Consider the following 17,493-nt stretch of genomic DNA (forward strand, 5'->3'; position numbering starts at 1 on the left):
TGTTAGGATTAAGGCTAGGATTAGGGTTCCTGTATCGGTTACGGTAAGGGTTCAACTATAGCATCACTTTCTTAATGTAGAAAAGTTTTTTCCTGGTGAAGCATGAAAACTTCTGTCAGTACTGATGTTAGTGTTAGGATTAAGGCTAGGATTAGGGTTCCTGTATCGGTTACGGTAAGGGTTCAACTATAGCATCACTTTCTTAATGTAGAAAAGTTTTTTCCTGGTGAAGCATGAAAACTTCTGTCAGTACTGATGTTAGTGTTAGGATTAAGGCTAGGATTAGGGTTCCTGTATCGGTTACGGTAAGGGTTCAACTATAGCATCACTTTCTTAATGTAGAAAAGTTTTTTCCTGGTGAAGCATGAAAACTTCTGTCAGTACTGATGTTAGTGTTAGGATTAAGGCTAGGATTAGGGTTCCTGTATCGGTTACGGTAAGGGTTCAACTATAGCATCACTTTCTTAATGTAGAAAAGTTTTTTCCTGGTGAAGCATGAAAACTTCTGTCAGTACTGATGTTAGTGTTAGGATTAAGGCTAGGATTAGGGTTCCTGTATCGGTTACGGTAAGGGTTCAACTATAGCATCACTTTCTTAATGTAGAAAAGTTTTTTCCTGGTGAAGCATGAAAACTTCTGTCAGTACTGATGTTAGTGTTAGGATTAAGGCTAGGATTAGGGTTCCTGTATCGGTTACGGTAAGGGTTCAACTATAGCATCACTTTCTTAATGTAGAAAAGTTTTTTCCTGGTGAAGCATGAAAACTTCTGTCAGTACTGATGTTAGTGTTAGGATTAAGGCTAGGATTAGGGTTCCTGTATCGGTTACGGTAAGGGTTCAACTATAGCATCACTTTCTTAATGTAGAAAAGTTTTTTCCTGGTGAAGCATGAAAACTTCTGTCAGTACTGATGTTAGTGTTAGGATTAAGGCTAGGATTAGGGTTCCTGTATCGGTTACGGTAAGGGTTCAACTATAGCATCACTTTCTTAATGTAGAAAAGTTTTTTCCTGGTGAAGCATGAAAACTTCTGTCAGTACTGATGTTAGTGTTAGGATTAAGGCTAGGATTAGGGTTCCTGTATCGGTTACGGTAAGGGTTCAACTATAGCATCACTTTCTTAATGTAGAAAAGTTTTTTCCTGGTGAAGCATGAAAACTTCTGTCAGTACTGATGTTAGTGTTAGGATTAAGGCTAGGATTAGGGTTCCTGTATCGGTTACGGTAAGGGTTCAACTATAGCATCACTTTCTTAATGTAGAAAAGTTTTTTCCTGGTGAAGCATGAAAACTTCTGTCAGTACTGATGTTAGTGTTAGGATTAAGGCTAGGATTAGGGTTCCTGTATCGGTTACGGTAAGGGTTCAACTATAGCATCACTTTCTTAATGTAGAAAAGTTTTTTCCTGGTGAAGCATGAAAACTTCTGTCAGTACTGATGTTAGTGTTAGGATGAAGGCTAGGATTAGGGTTCCTGTATCGGTTACGGTAAGGGTTCAACTATAGCATCACTTTCTTAATGTAGAAAAGTTTTTTCCTGGTGAAGCATGAAAACTTCTGTCAGTACTGATGTTAGTGTTAGGATTAAGGCTAGGATTAGGGTTCCTGTATCGGTTACGGTAAGGGTTCAACTATAGCATCACTTTCTTAATGTAGAAAAGTTTTTTCCTGGTGAAGCATGAAAACTTCTGTCAGTACTGATGTTAGTGTTAGGATTAAGGCTAGGATTAGGGTTCCTGTATCGGTTACGGTAAGGGTTCAACTATAGCATCACTTTCTTAATGTAGAAAAGTTTTTTCCTGGTGAAGCATGAAAACTTCTGTCAGTACTGATGTTAGTGTTAGGATTAAGGCTAGGATTAGGGTTTCTGTATCGGTTACGGTAAGGGTTCAACTATAGCATCACTTTCTTAATGTAGAAAAGTTTTTTCCTGGTGAAGCATGAAAACTTCTGTCAGTACTGATGTTAGTGTTAGGATTAAGGCTAGGATTAGGGTTCCTGTATCGGTTACGGTAAGGGTTCAACTATAGCATCACTTTCTTAATGTAGAAAAGTTTTTTCCTGGTGAAGCATGAAAACTTCTGTCAGTACTGATGTTAGTGTTAGGATTAAGGCTAGGATTAGGGTTCCTGTATCGGTTACGGTAAGGGTTCAACTATAGCATCACTTTCTTAATGTAGAAAAGTTTTTTCCTGGTGAAGCATGAAAACTTCTGTCAGTACTGATGTTAGTGTTAGGATTAAGGCTAGGATTAGGGTTCCTGTATCGGTTACGGTAAGGGTTCAACTATAGCATCACTTTCTTAATGTAGAAAAGTTTTTTCCTGGTGAAGCATGAAAACTTCTGTCAGTACTGATGTTAGTGTTAGGATTAAGGCTAGGATTAGGGTTCCTGTATCGGTTACGGTAAGGGTTCAACTATAGCATCACTTTCTTAATGTAGAAAAGTTTTTTCCTGGTGAAGCATGAAAACTTCTGTCAGTACTGATGTTAGTGTTAGGATTAAGGCTAGGATTAGGGTTCCTGTATCGGTTACGGTAAGGGTTCAACTATAGCATCACTTTCTTAATGTAGAAAAGTTTTTTCCTGGTGAAGCATGAAAACTTCTGTCAGTACTGATGTTAGTGTTAGGATTAAGGCTAGGATTAGGGTTCCTGTATCGGTTACGGTAAGGGTTCAACTATAGCATCACTTTCTTAATGTAGAAAAGTTTTTTCCTGGTGAAGCATGAAAACTTCTGTCAGTACTGATGTTAGTGTTAGGATTAAGGCTAGGATTAGGGTTTCTGTATCGGTTACGGTAAGGGTTCAACTATAGCATCACTTTCTTAATGTAGAAAAGTTTTTTCCTGGTGAAGCATGAAAACTTCTGTCAGTACTGATGTTAGTGTTAGGATTAAGGCTAGGATTAGGGTTCCTGTATCGGTTACGGTAAGGGTTCAACTATAGCATCACTTTCTTAATGTAGAAAAGTTTTTTCCTGGTGAAGCATGAAAACTTCTGTCAGTACTGATGTTAGTGTTAGGATTAAGGCTAGGATTAGGGTTCCTGTATCGGTTACGGTAAGGGTTCAACTATAGCATCACTTTCTTAATGTAGAAAAGTTTTTTCCTGGTGAAGCATGAAAACTTCTGTCAGTACTGATGTTAGTGTTAGGATTAAGGCTAGGATTAGGGTTCCTGTATCGGTTACGGTAAGGGTTCAACTATAGCATCACTTTCTTAATGTAGAAAAGTTTTTTCCTGGTGAAGCATGAAAACTTCTGTCAGTACTGATGTTAGTGTTAGGATTAAGGCTAGGATTAGGGTTCCTGTATCGGTTACGGTAAGGGTTCAACTATAGCATCACTTTCTTAATGTAGAAAAGTTTTTTCCTGGTGAAGCATGAAAACTTCTGTCAGTACTGATGTTAGTGTTAGGATTAAGGCTAGGATTAGGGTTCCTGTATCGGTTACGGTAAGGGTTCAACTATAGCATCACTTTCTTAATGTAGAAAAGTTTTTTCCTGGTGAAGCATGAAAACTTCTGTCAGTACTGATGTTAGTGTTAGGATTAAGGCTAGGATTAGGGTTCCTGTATCGGTTACGGTAAGGGTTCAACTATAGCATCACTTTCTTAATGTAGAAAAGTTTTTTCCTGGTGAAGCATGAAAACTTCTGTCAGTACTGATGTTAGTGTTAGGATTAAGGCTAGGATTAGGGTTCCTGTATCGGTTACGGTAAGGGTTCAACTATAGCATCACTTTCTTAATGTAGAAAAGTTTTTTCCTGGTGAAGCATGAAAACTTCTGTCAGTACTGATGTTAGTGTTAGGATTAAGGCTAGGATTAGGGTTCCTGTATCGGTTACGGTAAGGGTTCAACTATAGCATCACTTTCTTAATGTAGAAAAGTTTTTTCCTGGTGAAGCATGAAAACTTCTGTCAGTACTGATGTTAGTGTTAGGATTAAGGCTAGGATTAGGGTTCCTGTATCGGTTACGGTAAGGGTTCAACTATAGCATCACTTTCTTAATGTAGAAAAGTTTTTTCCTGGTGAAGCATGAAAACTTCTGTCAGTACTGATGTTAGTGTTAGGATTAAGGCTAGGATTAGGGTTTCTGTATCGGTTACGGTAAGGGTTCAACTATAGCATCACTTTCTTAATGTAGAAAAGTTTTTTCCTGGTGAAGCATGAAAACTTCTGTCAGTACTGATGTTAGTGTTAGGATTAAGGCTAGGATTAGGGTTCCTGTATCGGTTACGGTAAGGGTTCAACTATAGCATCACTTTCTTAATGTAGAAAAGTTTTTTCCTGGTGAAGCATGAAAACTTCTGTCAGTACTGATGTTAGTGTTAGGATTAAGGCTAGGATTAGGGTTCCTGTATCGGTTACGGTAAGGGTTCAACTATAGCATCACTTTCTTAATGTAGAAAAGTTTTTTCCTGGTGAAGCATGAAAACTTCTGTCAGTACTGATGTTAGTGTTAGGATTAAGGCTAGGATTAGGGTTCCTGTATCGGTTACGGTAAGGGTTCAACTATAGCATCACTTTCTTAATGTAGAAAAGTTTTTTCCTGGTGAAGCATGAAAACTTCTGTCAGTACTGATGTTAGTGTTAGGATTAAGGCTAGGATTAGGGTTCCTGTATCGGTTACGGTAAGGGTTCAACTATAGCATCACTTTCTTAATGTAGAAAAGTTTTTTCCTGGTGAAGCATGAAAACTTCTGTCAGTACTGATGTTAGTGTTAGGATTAAGGCTAGGATTAGGGTTCCTGTATCGGTTACGGTAAGGGTTCAACTATAGCATCACTTTCTTAATGTAGAAAAGTTTTTTCCTGGTGAAGCATGAAAACTTCTGTCAGTACTGATGTTAGTGTTAGGATTAAGGCTAGGATTAGGGTTCCTGTATCGGTTACGGTAAGGGTTCAACTATAGCATCACTTTCTTAATGTAGAAAAGTTTTTTCCTGGTGAAGCATGAAAACTTCTGTCAGTACTGATGTTAGTGTTAGGATTAAGGCTAGGATTAGGGTTCCTGTATCGGTTACGGTAAGGGTTCAACTATAGCATCACTTTCTTAATGTAGAAAAGTTTTTTCCTGGTGAAGCATGAAAACTTCTGTCAGTACTGATGTTAGTGTTAGGATTAAGGCTAGGATTAGGGTTCCTGTATCGGTTACGGTAAGGGTTCAACTATAGCATCACTTTCTTAATGTAGAAAAGTTTTTTCCTGGTGAAGCATGAAAACTTCTGTCAGTACTGATGTTAGTGTTAGGATTAAGGCTAGGATTAGGGTTCCTGTATCGGTTACGGTAAGGGTTCAACTATAGCATCACTTTCTTAATGTAGAAAAGTTTTTTCCTGGTGAAGCATGAAAACTTCTGTCAGTACTGATGTTAGTGTTAGGATTAAGGCTAGGATTAGGGTTCCTGTATCGGTTACGGTAAGGGTTCAACTATAGCATCACTTTCTTAATGTAGAAAAGTTTTTTCCTGGTGAAGCATGAAAACTTCTGTCAGTACTGATGTTAGTGTTAGGATTAAGGCTAGGATTAGGGTTCCTGTATCGGTTACGGTAAGGGTTCAACTATAGCATCACTTTCTTAATGTAGAAAAGTTTTTTCCTGGTGAAGCATGAAAACTTCTGTCAGTACTGATGTTAGTGTTAGGATTAAGGCTAGGATTAGGGTTCCTGTATCGGTTACGGTAAGGGTTCAACTATAGCATCACTTTCTTAATGTAGAAAAGTTTTTTCCTGGTGAAGCATGAAAACTTCTGTCAGTACTGATGTTAGTGTTAGGATTAAGGCTAGGATTAGGGTTCCTGTATCGGTTACGGTAAGGGTTCAACTATAGCATCACTTTCTTAATGTAGAAAAGTTTTTTCCTGGTGAAGCATGAAAACTTCTGTCAGTACTGATGTTAGTGTTAGGATTAAGGCTAGGATTAGGGTTCCTGTATCGGTTACGGTAAGGGTTCAACTATAGCATCACTTTCTTAATGTAGAAAAGTTTTTTCCTGGTGAAGCATGAAAACTTCTGTCAGTACTGATGTTAGTGTTAGGATTAAGGCTAGGATTAGGGTTCCTGTATCGGTTACGGTAAGGGTTCAACTATAGCATCACTTTCTTAATGTAGAAAAGTTTTTTCCTGGTGAAGCATGAAAACTTCTGTCAGTACTGCATGTCGGCAGTGCCTTAATTTTGTTGGCATTTAGACACTCAACCGGATATTTAATCAAATTATTTGTAAAATGTTGGTAATTGAATAATTTTTTACTGAAAATTAATGACTCCATGTGGGGGGGGGGGGGATTTAAAGTTTTAAAATAGTTTTCTTCGTCTTAAAACTTTTTTTGTTTCTCTTATCGAGATTTTTAAAATTCTCAGATTTCTTTACATAGAGATCATTGATAAATACGCGCTATGGTTTTTTCTTTATTTTGGGGTATCACTAATGTATATAATTAACTTCTGTAATTAATTGGTGCAATCGGAATAATAGTCAGTGTATTTTGTCTCTATGTCAGCTTTTATATAAATAATTTACTAATACTGGTAATATTTTTTTGAATAATTGTTTTTTACTTGTGCTGATGACAGATTGTCAGCAAAGTGTCATCCCAGTTCCCATGGCTGCCAGATAAAAATGTGGACATTGTGGCCTTAGAGTTACCTGTGTCCAGTATTAAAATAATTCAAGCTTATATTGAGGTAATTTGTTGTTAAAATATCCATACACATAATAGAATGAATTTGTAAAGTTACCCACACAGAGCAGATGGTACATAGGACAGGTGAAGTAGAGATCATCAGTTTCTGGATAGTGTGGTCAGTGATACGACCAGCTGACTTGACTTTCCTTAATGTGAGTCAGGTACAGATCTTAGATGGTTGGACTTGTACTAGGTCTAGTACTTGTATGTCCTACCAACTCGTCTGGGATCCAAATTCATAACTTTTGGGCTCTACTTAAGGGTTGTCCATAAATGACGTTACACTCGTAGGGGGGAGGGGGGTCCGTAATTTTGTGACGGTGTGTGATGAGGAGGAGGGGAGGTTCAGATGGTGCGACGTCACACTTTTGCATTATAAAAAAGCAATGTTAGAAAACGAATTTTAGACATTATTTTGCATTTTAAAAAACTGTTTTAATAAATTGTAATAGGTATTGATTAAAATACTCTAGTTCAGACAAAATTTTTGAAAAATATTGATGTTTAAAAAAAATTCAACTGCAATTTTGAGGGGGGTTGTAGGCTGAGGTGTAACGTCATTTTAAGGGGGGTGGTCTGGCTTTTTGTGACGTGTGACGGAGGGGGAAGGTAAAAATCATCAAAAAAATCATTTATGGATGACCCCTTAGAGCATTGTTGCTCCATGCATAGCTAGATAGATATTAGAGGTGCTGGGTTTTTCTATCACTCATTTTTAAAATTTAAATAAATTAAACTACACACAAAAAAACTTCTTCTTAGCATAATTTAAACAAGTTCACTAAATCAAATATGAATTTGAACTTATAGTTAATAACATAATTTTATTAGATTTTTGGTGTGAGAATTGTAGGCTACTGATCATCCCACTATGACTAGAGTTGAATATTACATTGATTTTTTAAATCATATTTTATTATCTGCCAATTAGCTCACAGATGAAGCAGCATTTGAAACCAGCATCAAGCTTATCATGGAGAAGTGAGTGTTGACTTAAGGAGAGTTTGTCAGAAAGTTTCTATACTTTAACTAAGTAACGAAATTTTTAATTGAAAATAATAATCATTTTGACATTTTAAAAAATAATTGTTAAAATAACTTAAATATATAACCAGCACAAACCTTAATTTTGGTTAGAAATTCTATGTGTAGCTTTTAAATAAGGTGTAATTATGGAATCTTCTTTTTTGTGTTTTACTTGAGATTTTAATTGTTATATCTCAGGTTACCAAAGCTGCGTAAATATCTAGTTGAAGTGTTTGACACCATCCATGATCTCAAGTTTAAAAAGAAGTAAGTGTTGAGTGCTTAGCGGGTGGGATGTATTTTTTCCTGTGGGTTGGTTTGCTAGTCTCAATATGATAGGCTACCTTTAAAAAGCTGGTTTCAGCTATTACTATTAATTACTTTGCTAGTCTTACTACAATTGACTTGCTATAGATCATCACCATCTTTTCCTTTTTATACCCAAGACACATTGCACCGCCACAGAAAGCTTCCTCCACTTTTTTGGTCTCTGGCAATTTTCCTGGCAGTCCCCCATGACAGTCCTGCCTCTGCCAGCTGCTTCCCTCCTGTGCACCTCCATGTCTCCCTTTGGCCTTCCATGTTTTCTTTTTCGTTGAGGCGTCCAGTTTAGCATTTATCCTGCAATTTCTGGATTTATTCTTAGGATGTGTCCCATCCATCACCATCTTCTTTTTTTTTTTTGGAAACCACTTCCATTTCCATCTCTTCTAGAAGTCTATCATTAGAGATGGTTTTAGGCCAGTGGATGTCTTTTATCCTGCGCAAGCCCTTGGTTTGGATTGCTGTAGATACCAGCAGAAAATGCTGTATATGATATTGTATTGTGCCTTACTTGTCACTTTCTCAAAAATTGAATTTATTTGAACAAGTAGGAGGGTCGGCGTGGTCGAGTTGGTTAAGCTCATGGTTGCTAAACCGAAAAGTCTCGAGTTCGAACCCTTGGGCAGATGAGGCTCGTTAGCTGGGGTTAGCCACTCTTCTAGGAGAGACAACTCCAAAATCAAACAACTGCTGCCTTGTAGTTTGTTCTTGGTTGGACAAAGGCTATGGAAACAAATCCAAAAAGAAAAGCAGGCTGAAATCGGAGTCAATGGCCTCAATGGCGCATAACCAGTTGACACGTATCCTTAATTGTGATGGAGGCGTGGTCGAGTCGGCAAAAGCACATGGTTGATAAATTCGAAAAAAGTCTCGAGTTCAAACCATCTGGCAGATAAGGCTCGATCCCTTCCAACACTAAAAATTAAGAACGAAGAAGAAGAAGAAGAAGAAAAAGGGCATTTACCCGTTGAGGTTTTAACATCTTAAAACATTTTGTATTAACTCAACTAAATATTTATTTTATTTTGTGAAAACTTTTAACTCAAAATTATTCCTGATTGATGTGAATTATTCCTGATTGATGTGAAATATTTATTTTCCAGGTGCAATTTTATTCTGCTCTACAGCATAAAAGAGGAAACCTTACGTCTGCTCTTGTAGCATAGTCAGCCCAACACAGTTGGTTAATGGTTATGTAGGCAATGCTAAATGTTTGCCAATAGTTTTATGTTGTGTAATTTTTTTACTGCTGGGCTTTCTATTTAGGAGAGCAAGTTTTGTTCTTCCATATCACGTTAAAAATTTCTAGATCTATTTAGTTTATGTTAAAAGTTTGTTTAAAAACAATTTGTTTTAAATGTTGTAGCTTAAGTAATTCAAATTATTTAAAATCGATTATATTGATAGCTAGAATGACATCCTCTATTATTCTATATGCACTTTATATAACTGTTAATGTATTTTACATTACTCTAAACAAATACCCCACAGATAATAGTCCCTGCACACAATAGTGAGACTGTGTGTGCTAGACTGCTAACCCAAAAGTCACAAGTTTAAATCCGGGTTCATCCAGTTTGAATGGGTATCTAACTCATGTTAGGGAAGTAAAGGCAGCTGGGCATAGTTCTGACTACACTATCCCTTCATATGCCAAGTCAGAAACAAGAATACATTTGAATAAATCTTGTGTGTCTGAAAGCAATAAGATATGAATCACAATTTCAGTCCAGCTCACTAGATCTTTTGCTGACAATATAAATAGAGCCAAAACATTTTGTATTTCCTTGTACTTAATATATCACAAAGTATTTTTTTATGTATCAGCTCATACCCCCCCCCCCCCCCAGCCCTCAGGTTTGGCTTCAGCCAGAGGAATTGTAAATACAGCGTGGCATCTTTGTTGTAGGGGACGGGAGTGGCCTAAGCGGTAGAGAGTTAGACTGCCAACCCGTAAGCCTCGAGTTCAAATTCCGGGTTCAAACCAGTATACAGTCCCTGAGTCAACCCAGCTCTGATGGGTACCTAACTCACTTTAGGGAAAGTAAATACTGCTGAGCATAATGCTGACCACACTATCCCTTCATATGTTGAGGTCGCAGAAAAAGAACTCTACATCACTTGCTCCATAGACCATCAGGTTTGGTGGGGGGGACTTGACTTTTACATCTTTATTGTGGACTGATCTCACTAGGCAGTTGCTAAACTATATTAGACTTAGCATCTGGCTAGGTTGGGTATGCTGTGTACAAAAACCTGTAGATTTAACTGAAGCTCAGCTGACTAATTGGATCACAACAAATGAACCCACTGCATTAATACATATTTTATGGCATTACATTTTTTTTATTATTGTTGTTGAAATTTTATGTAAATAGACAATGATGTTTTTCCTGTTGTTTTGTGCATAGTGTACAAATCTATGCTCATCTCACTTAAGTTAGTATTTTTTAGTGTTATGGGTCACCTACCTGTTTATGATGTCCTTATAAAAATTTAAACTTTCAGAAATATGCCTGCCCCCCCCCCCCCCTCTTCCTGACCACATGTGTCCATTTAGGCAACCCCATCCCCCCCCCCCCCCCCCCCCCCCCCTCTAATGTGGAGACACTGAAAAGTTTGGCTGACCCTTAAATATACAAATAAATATCATGTAATGTTGGTATTTAATATAGGTTGGTAATAACTGATATTACATATCAAACCTAGACTACAGAATGTTTTAAGAAATTCTTTTTAAATGTTCTAAAGGTACAAGTATTTGATGTGCATTTTTGTATATTTTCATGATTTTTTTCCCATATGAACCAATACCTTGTGTAGCTTATTTTTTAATGGCAATAAAAGTGGACTCCCATCACCTTAGACCACATGGGTCACAAATGTTGATTTTTTTTTTCTTACCCCCTCCACCTGCAGTGTGGACATCAAAATTTGTAAAAGATAAATGTTCATTTGTTATTGTAGTGTATAAACTTTAATTTTTTTTTTTTTCACATGTTGTAAACTTTGCTTGCTGATGACTCGAAATTCTTTCAGACATTTTAAAATTGTTTTGTTCCAAGTAAGTAGATGTCATAGAATTAACTTCTGATGGCCAGTTTTTAAACATTTTTTGATGTTTTAAATTTTGAGTTCACCAAAAGACTAGACTTGGATGGCCTTGTAGTTTTGTAACTTGATGCCCACTGTTTCTCTGACTGTAGGCTCAGGTCTAGCTGATGTCTCACTACATGTTTATCTTAATCCTTTAGCTTTAAAACATATTTTTTTTTACATATTTTCCTCACTTCCTCCAATATTTTCAACCCATTCATAGTTCTTAAATATCTAAAGCTCTATTTTGATATTGTAGTAAAAATGTCATGTGTGTTGAAACTGTTGTATGACACACGAAGTAAAAAGCTGAGGTTATGCATGGTAACTATGAGACTGAATGGAGGAACTTTGGTTTCAGCTTATAAAAAAGTCAGCTTGAGAATTGCTATTTTTGTAACCATTTTTGCAACCTGTTTTTGTCAGTGTTTCACTTGAATTTCACTTGAAATCTTTGAGGGGGGGGGGGGGGGCGGACACTGTTAAAAGTATATACTTTCTATATAAATTATATAAATTTCATTTCGTTGGGGGGGGGGGGGGGGGGCGAACTGGAAGAAACTCTGGTTTTTGTTAATGGTAGGCCAGCCACCACGCAGGTAGTTTGTGTTTTTATAGAACTACTTCATTATTGCTATAGCACCACTACATTACTACTATAGTACTTTTACATTACTGCTATGGTACTATTACATTACCACTATAGTACTTTTACATTACTGCTATAGCACCACTACATTACTACTATGGTACTATTACATTACTGCTATGGTACAACTACATTACTACTAAATCACTATACTATTGTTTGTGGTAATTTAAAACGTCCTAAAATCCTAGTCTGAGTTAAATTTCTGACTTTAATTATATGTTACTGTATTAATTTTATTTTCCTTAAATATCTCAATATTTGGTTGTTATTTTTACAATAGTTCATCAGTTTTCATGTGCCTGTTGCGATAAGCTCAAATTCATCTCCTTGTCTTAATCTACAGCTAACATGTTTTAATTGTCTTGTCACCTGAGCATCAATCAGTATTAAAGTAATTCAGCTTAGTGTTGGTGACGTGTTGCTATTGTGCCTTTGATGCTGCTTTCAAAATGGAGATATATTTACATGGAACATTCTGCTCCTATGCTGTCACAAAGACCAAATTCATAACATAAACAAATTTTTGTCATGGTAGATGGTACATTTATGTTCATAAATACTTCTCAATTTGGCTGTGTAGTGTGTATATAATCAAATGAAATCACTGGTGAAGCTGTTGTTTACAAATTAAACATTTATAAGAGTGCAGGTTTTTTTTTTCATTTCATTGATACATGTGGTTAAACAAATGTGTAGTCTTAATGTGTAAGTTCATTTAATTAACACTTTAATTGTGTCAAAAGTCCTAAATTAACGTTTACTAATATGTATTTGTAAAATCAATAATAATTCTGCAAATTTAAAAACTTAATTTAGATTTTTTTTTAAATTTAAATTAGCTATCAATTTTAAAAATGAACAAAGTTTGTCCTTTCATAATGTATTTTGCTAAGAGGATGGCCCCTGTCTCATAACATGCTTGAAAACAGCTAAAATTATAGAAAATACATTTCTATAAATAATTTTAATTTGAGTAATACAGCTAATAACATTGACGTAATGAAAAAAAGTAGTTAAAACATAATGAGTAACATATTTCTATTGTTATTTAAAAAGATAACTTTTCTTTTTAATTACTGAATATTTAATACAAATGAAAAAGAGCTATTTAAACAACTGATCAATGAATTAAAAACTGTTTAAAATACAACAATGTTTCTGTAGGCCTATTATTTGTTTTTGTATTATAAAATGACATATTTTGGTGTGTTTTTTTCCATACAAATAATTTAAAAGTAATCTTGCCCTGGTACAGGTAAATCAACATTCAGTAGCAAGCCACTATTCACAGATACTGCTTTTAGTTTATCAATTTCTTTTAACACTTTAGAACCGATGGTTCGACTGTCGCGATACTTAAACTTGACATCCGTCAAAGTGTTTGGTCTTTTTAATACTTCTCCAAATGCCCTCAAAAACTTAATCTGTGAAAACACGCGATAAAAATTTAAAAAAAAACTTAATCAGTAAAAACAAACAAAACGAAACATTTGTAATCAAAACGTATACATTTTTAAAATGTATAATATAAGCCAGTATCGGAACTAGAAAAAAAAGGCCACCCCGTAAACACATTTTAGGCCCACCCCATATACAAATATATATATATATATATATATATATATATATTTATTTATATATATATATATATATATATATATATATTTAAACATAAACACAAAACAATAACATAGGAACTCATTGCTGGCCTGTTCGGGTTTGGAAAAAAAAGTTTCAATTAAAACAAATTACAACATAATGTCGTTAGTGTAAGTGCATTAGTGTTTTTTGTGAAAATCAGTTTTATTTTATCTATGCTATAAAACCTCTTAACCTCTATTCGGTCAAAAAATATAAAACATGAAGCTTTGTATAAGTAATGGTTATGTTTATGTGTATGTCTTTTTGTATTTATATTATTAATTTTAAATACATTTCCTTTTTAAACAATGTCATTCTTAAGTATGTACTTTATAAAAAAAATAATAATTAAGAGAAGTAATTGCTTTTTAATTTGTTTAGTAGAAATATATTAAATTGAGCTTATGAGCACCCTTATTTGACTATTTAAATAAAGGAAAATAAGTCATGGAAGTGGTTTGAACGTTTGCTTATCTTTGATAAGTTTGATTGTAGGAGAAAGAGGACTCGGCTTTCACAGTGGTTTAAAAACAAATGGAAAAAGAATATACAAAAGCGTGGGATGGTGTCTTTTGTACAAAACAACCATCTATTCAAAACTGCAAGAATTTTTTTTTTAACTATGGTCCGCTTTGGGCCCCTAAATGGCGTGCCCCCTTGCATTGCGGGGTCTGGCGGCACTGTAGTTCCGCCCCTGATATAAGCAGCTAGGTAGTGTGTCAGTCCGTCATTGCTATAGATTCTGGAACCATAAAAGTAAATATCGTACCACGCACTACTTTTAAACTGCACCACATTGTCTTTTTATTACCATTGGAGAAGGGTTTGTTTATATAACGACTAACATTTTTTGTATAATTGACACAGTTTTTACACTTTTCCATAACGTGAAGAAAATATTAAATAAACGCACATTGCTATATTATATTAAACTGATCAATTGCAATACTATTTTCGATTAGATTTCTTGAAAAGTGGGATACATTTTAATAACAGTATGGTCGAAAAAACTAATTAATTAAAATATTTTATAATTATGCCAGGGGAGGTAATTCAAAAAGAAATTGAACTCACTCACTAATTTAAGTTAATTTTTTAAATAACTACCGCATTGATTATTTTATGTTAAGGTTCATAATTAAAACAGAAAAATATTAATCTAATTAGTCTATAGTCTATCAAAATCACTATTTTTACAAGCTTTTATTTAACTCACTACCTCGTCAGTCTGTCTGTCTAGATCAAAATGGCAGGCACTTCTAACTGACAAATACGGTTCGTAATTGGTACGTGGGTCAAGACATGAAACAATGCATCATGACATTTATTTTGACTTAATTGATCGCCTGAGTAATTTTTATGAATTAATAAAAAATTTGACCAAATTAGTAGGCAGTCCTATCCAACTACTCCACACGTGTCATCACGTTCAATAATGGTTTTTAGTCATGTAACTCTATTATAAATAAAAACATGGAAAGTACTAAAAAAGTTCATAAAAAAAACGTTTCAAAAACATACTTTCATGTAATAATACTCTAAAAAGGAGAAAATAAGTTATACACTTTAAATAACTATAAAGAAAAGAAGGGACAGAGTGGTCAAGCGGTAGAGAGCTGGACTGCTAACCCGTAAGCCTCGAGTTCGAATCCGGGTTCAAGTCAGTAGGCCGGGTGATGGGTACTTAACTCGCGTTAGTGAAAGTAAAGGCGGCTAGGCATAGTGTCTGACCACACTATCTCTTCATATGAACCACGCTTTTCTTTATAGTGTATACAGTAGCGTACGCAGGGGGGAGCAGGGGGAGCGGCCGCTCCCCCTCTGGCCATTTTCAGCAAAGTGGCGCCTTTTTGGAAACTTTTAAACTTAGTTTTAAACAATGATATTTGTTAAAAAATATTTTTGGTCGGCACATCTATGTAAATCACAATATTTCTTTTCATGCAGCAGTTAAGCATTATTGTACTGGTCTAGTAGTGTCTACGTTTACAACACGTATTAACAGCTGCATCAGTTTGCTATTCTAAAAATAACCATTACGATACATTGCAATGTTTAAAAAACCTATACGGTAGTACCACTTGGCAAGAGGGGTGTTAAGTTTAAGGCAACTGTATAATGTATTTGCTTACGAATAATTCAAATAGAAAATGTTATACATAAAACTTCACACATAATTACTTATATATACAGTTTGAATCGTGTGATTAATTTTTAAAAATTACAATACAGAAACAAATAGAACTGATATGGCACCTCTATTTAAATTTACTTATGAGCAACGTAGTGGTGGGGAAATTTTGACTAGGTCAACAACGTCATCACGATGAAGTAGTAGTATTCTTACAGTTTGGGCGATAGTGATTACGATTACAAATTATATGAAACAGTTACAACCCCCCCCCCCCCTCCCCCATGGACCCCTCTGTAAAAAAATATTGTCATAATACAACTGCTACTTATTTAAATCTATTTCTGTAATATATATTTGTGTAATATATATTTGTGTAATATATATTTGTGTAATATATATTTGTGTAATATATATGTATGTTTAAAACAGTCATCTAAAAACTGACGCTATGTTCACTCTGAGTTGGTTATCTCCCCCCCCCCCCCCCCACACACACACCTCACCACCACAATTGTGTAGAGCGATATTAATGTCACACCTAGGTATACACTGGGTTGGATAATTGACCTAAAGTGAACGGACAGTGGTGAATGAAGTTGAACCCCCCCCCCCAGTCCCACCCCAACCCCAACCCACCCCGAACTGATCTGTTGAATACATGTAGAAAAACGCGAAATTATGTACCAAAGTACCATGCCGCCAGAAAATTAGCTTTTTAAACGTAAAACTCTGTGAATATTGTTTTTACAATTACCAGTAAAAAGGTGTGTGATCAATACAGTGATCTAACCCATACCTATTACTATGTTAAGAAAATGATCTTTAAAGAACACAAAGAAGCAGTAGTTAATTAAAAAAATATTTGATCTAAACTAAAAGACCGGTATATAGTTAAATGTAGGCTGCTTTTCCGAATGTTTTTCTATTATATCGAAAAGCGTGGTTTTATACCAACTCTGATTTTAAAAACTTTCATTATGCTGTAATACTTTAGCATTTATGATGAAGATATTCTAAATTATGATTATAGACAAAAACATTTTGTAAACACGAATAGTGTTAATTATATATATATATATATATATATATATATATATATATATATATATATATATATATATATATATATATATATATATATACATATATATATATATATATATATCCATATATATATATATTATATATATATATATATATATATATAATATATATATATATATATATATATATATATATATATATATATAATACACGTATATGGAACGTGTTAAAAATTCGGCGCCTTTTTTTGCTCTTTTCGCTCCCCCTACAACGAAAACCTGGATACGCCTCTGAGTGTATAATTTATTTACCCCTTTTTAGTGCATTATTACATTCGATATTTTTTTTAAACGTTTTTTATGAAAAAAAAATTTTTTTTTTTTTTTCGATGTTATTAAAACGGATGAAATTAGACTTCTAGAGAATGCCGTAAAGGCTCTCTCTGGACCAGGACGCCTAGGAAAGCGTTATGGTTTTTTTTGCGTTTGTGTTTGCATTGTGTTTGTGTTGTGTTTGTGTTTTTTGTGTTGTATTGTGTTGTGTTATGTTTGTGTTGTGGTTAGTGTCGTGTTTGTGTTGTGTCGTGTTCATGTTGTGTTTGTGTTGTGTTTGTGTCGTGTTTGTGTTGTGTTTGTGTTTTGTTTTGTTCTGTTCCCAAGTTGGTACATTTTAAAAAAGATTAACCGTGGCGGAGCACGGGTATGTAGCTAGTAACAATATGACTATACAAGGCGTTTTTTTAAGGTGGCATAGCAGCCATATCTAAATTATAAACTTAAAGTACAAAAACTAAGAGAGCGATATCGCATAAACCCATATATACGGTAATTGGATGGTCAGTAGTGAAAAATGAAACAAATATAAAACAAAGTTATAACCACCAGCCAGGGGGG

The 17,493-nt window shown here is 34.9% G+C and overlaps 1 protein-coding gene across 2 annotated transcripts in view; it reads left to right on the forward strand.

Annotated features, from left to right (window-relative positions):
- LOC131930738 (eIF-2-alpha kinase GCN2) overlaps window positions 1-10,555 on the forward strand; it is a 65,106-nt gene extending 54,551 nt beyond the window's left edge. For both annotated transcript variants that reach the window (XM_059287336.1, XM_059287338.1), the window contains exons 40-43: window positions 6,571-6,681; window positions 7,615-7,664; window positions 7,908-7,976; window positions 9,137-10,555. In XM_059287336.1, coding sequence (XP_059143319.1) covers window positions 6,571-6,681; window positions 7,615-7,664; window positions 7,908-7,976; window positions 9,137-9,194 — 288 coding nt within the window. In that variant the 3' untranslated portion in view covers window positions 9,195-10,555. The remainder of the gene's footprint in view (window positions 1-6,570; window positions 6,682-7,614; window positions 7,665-7,907; window positions 7,977-9,136) is intronic.
- Window positions 10,556-17,493: the final 6,938 nt, after the last annotated feature.

Source organism: Physella acuta, unplaced genomic scaffold (assembly GCF_028476545.2).
Source record: "Physella acuta isolate Inbredline_101_S28 unplaced genomic scaffold, ASM2847654v3 ptg001833l, whole genome shotgun sequence".
NCBI lineage: Eukaryota > Metazoa > Mollusca > Gastropoda > Physidae > Physella > Physella acuta.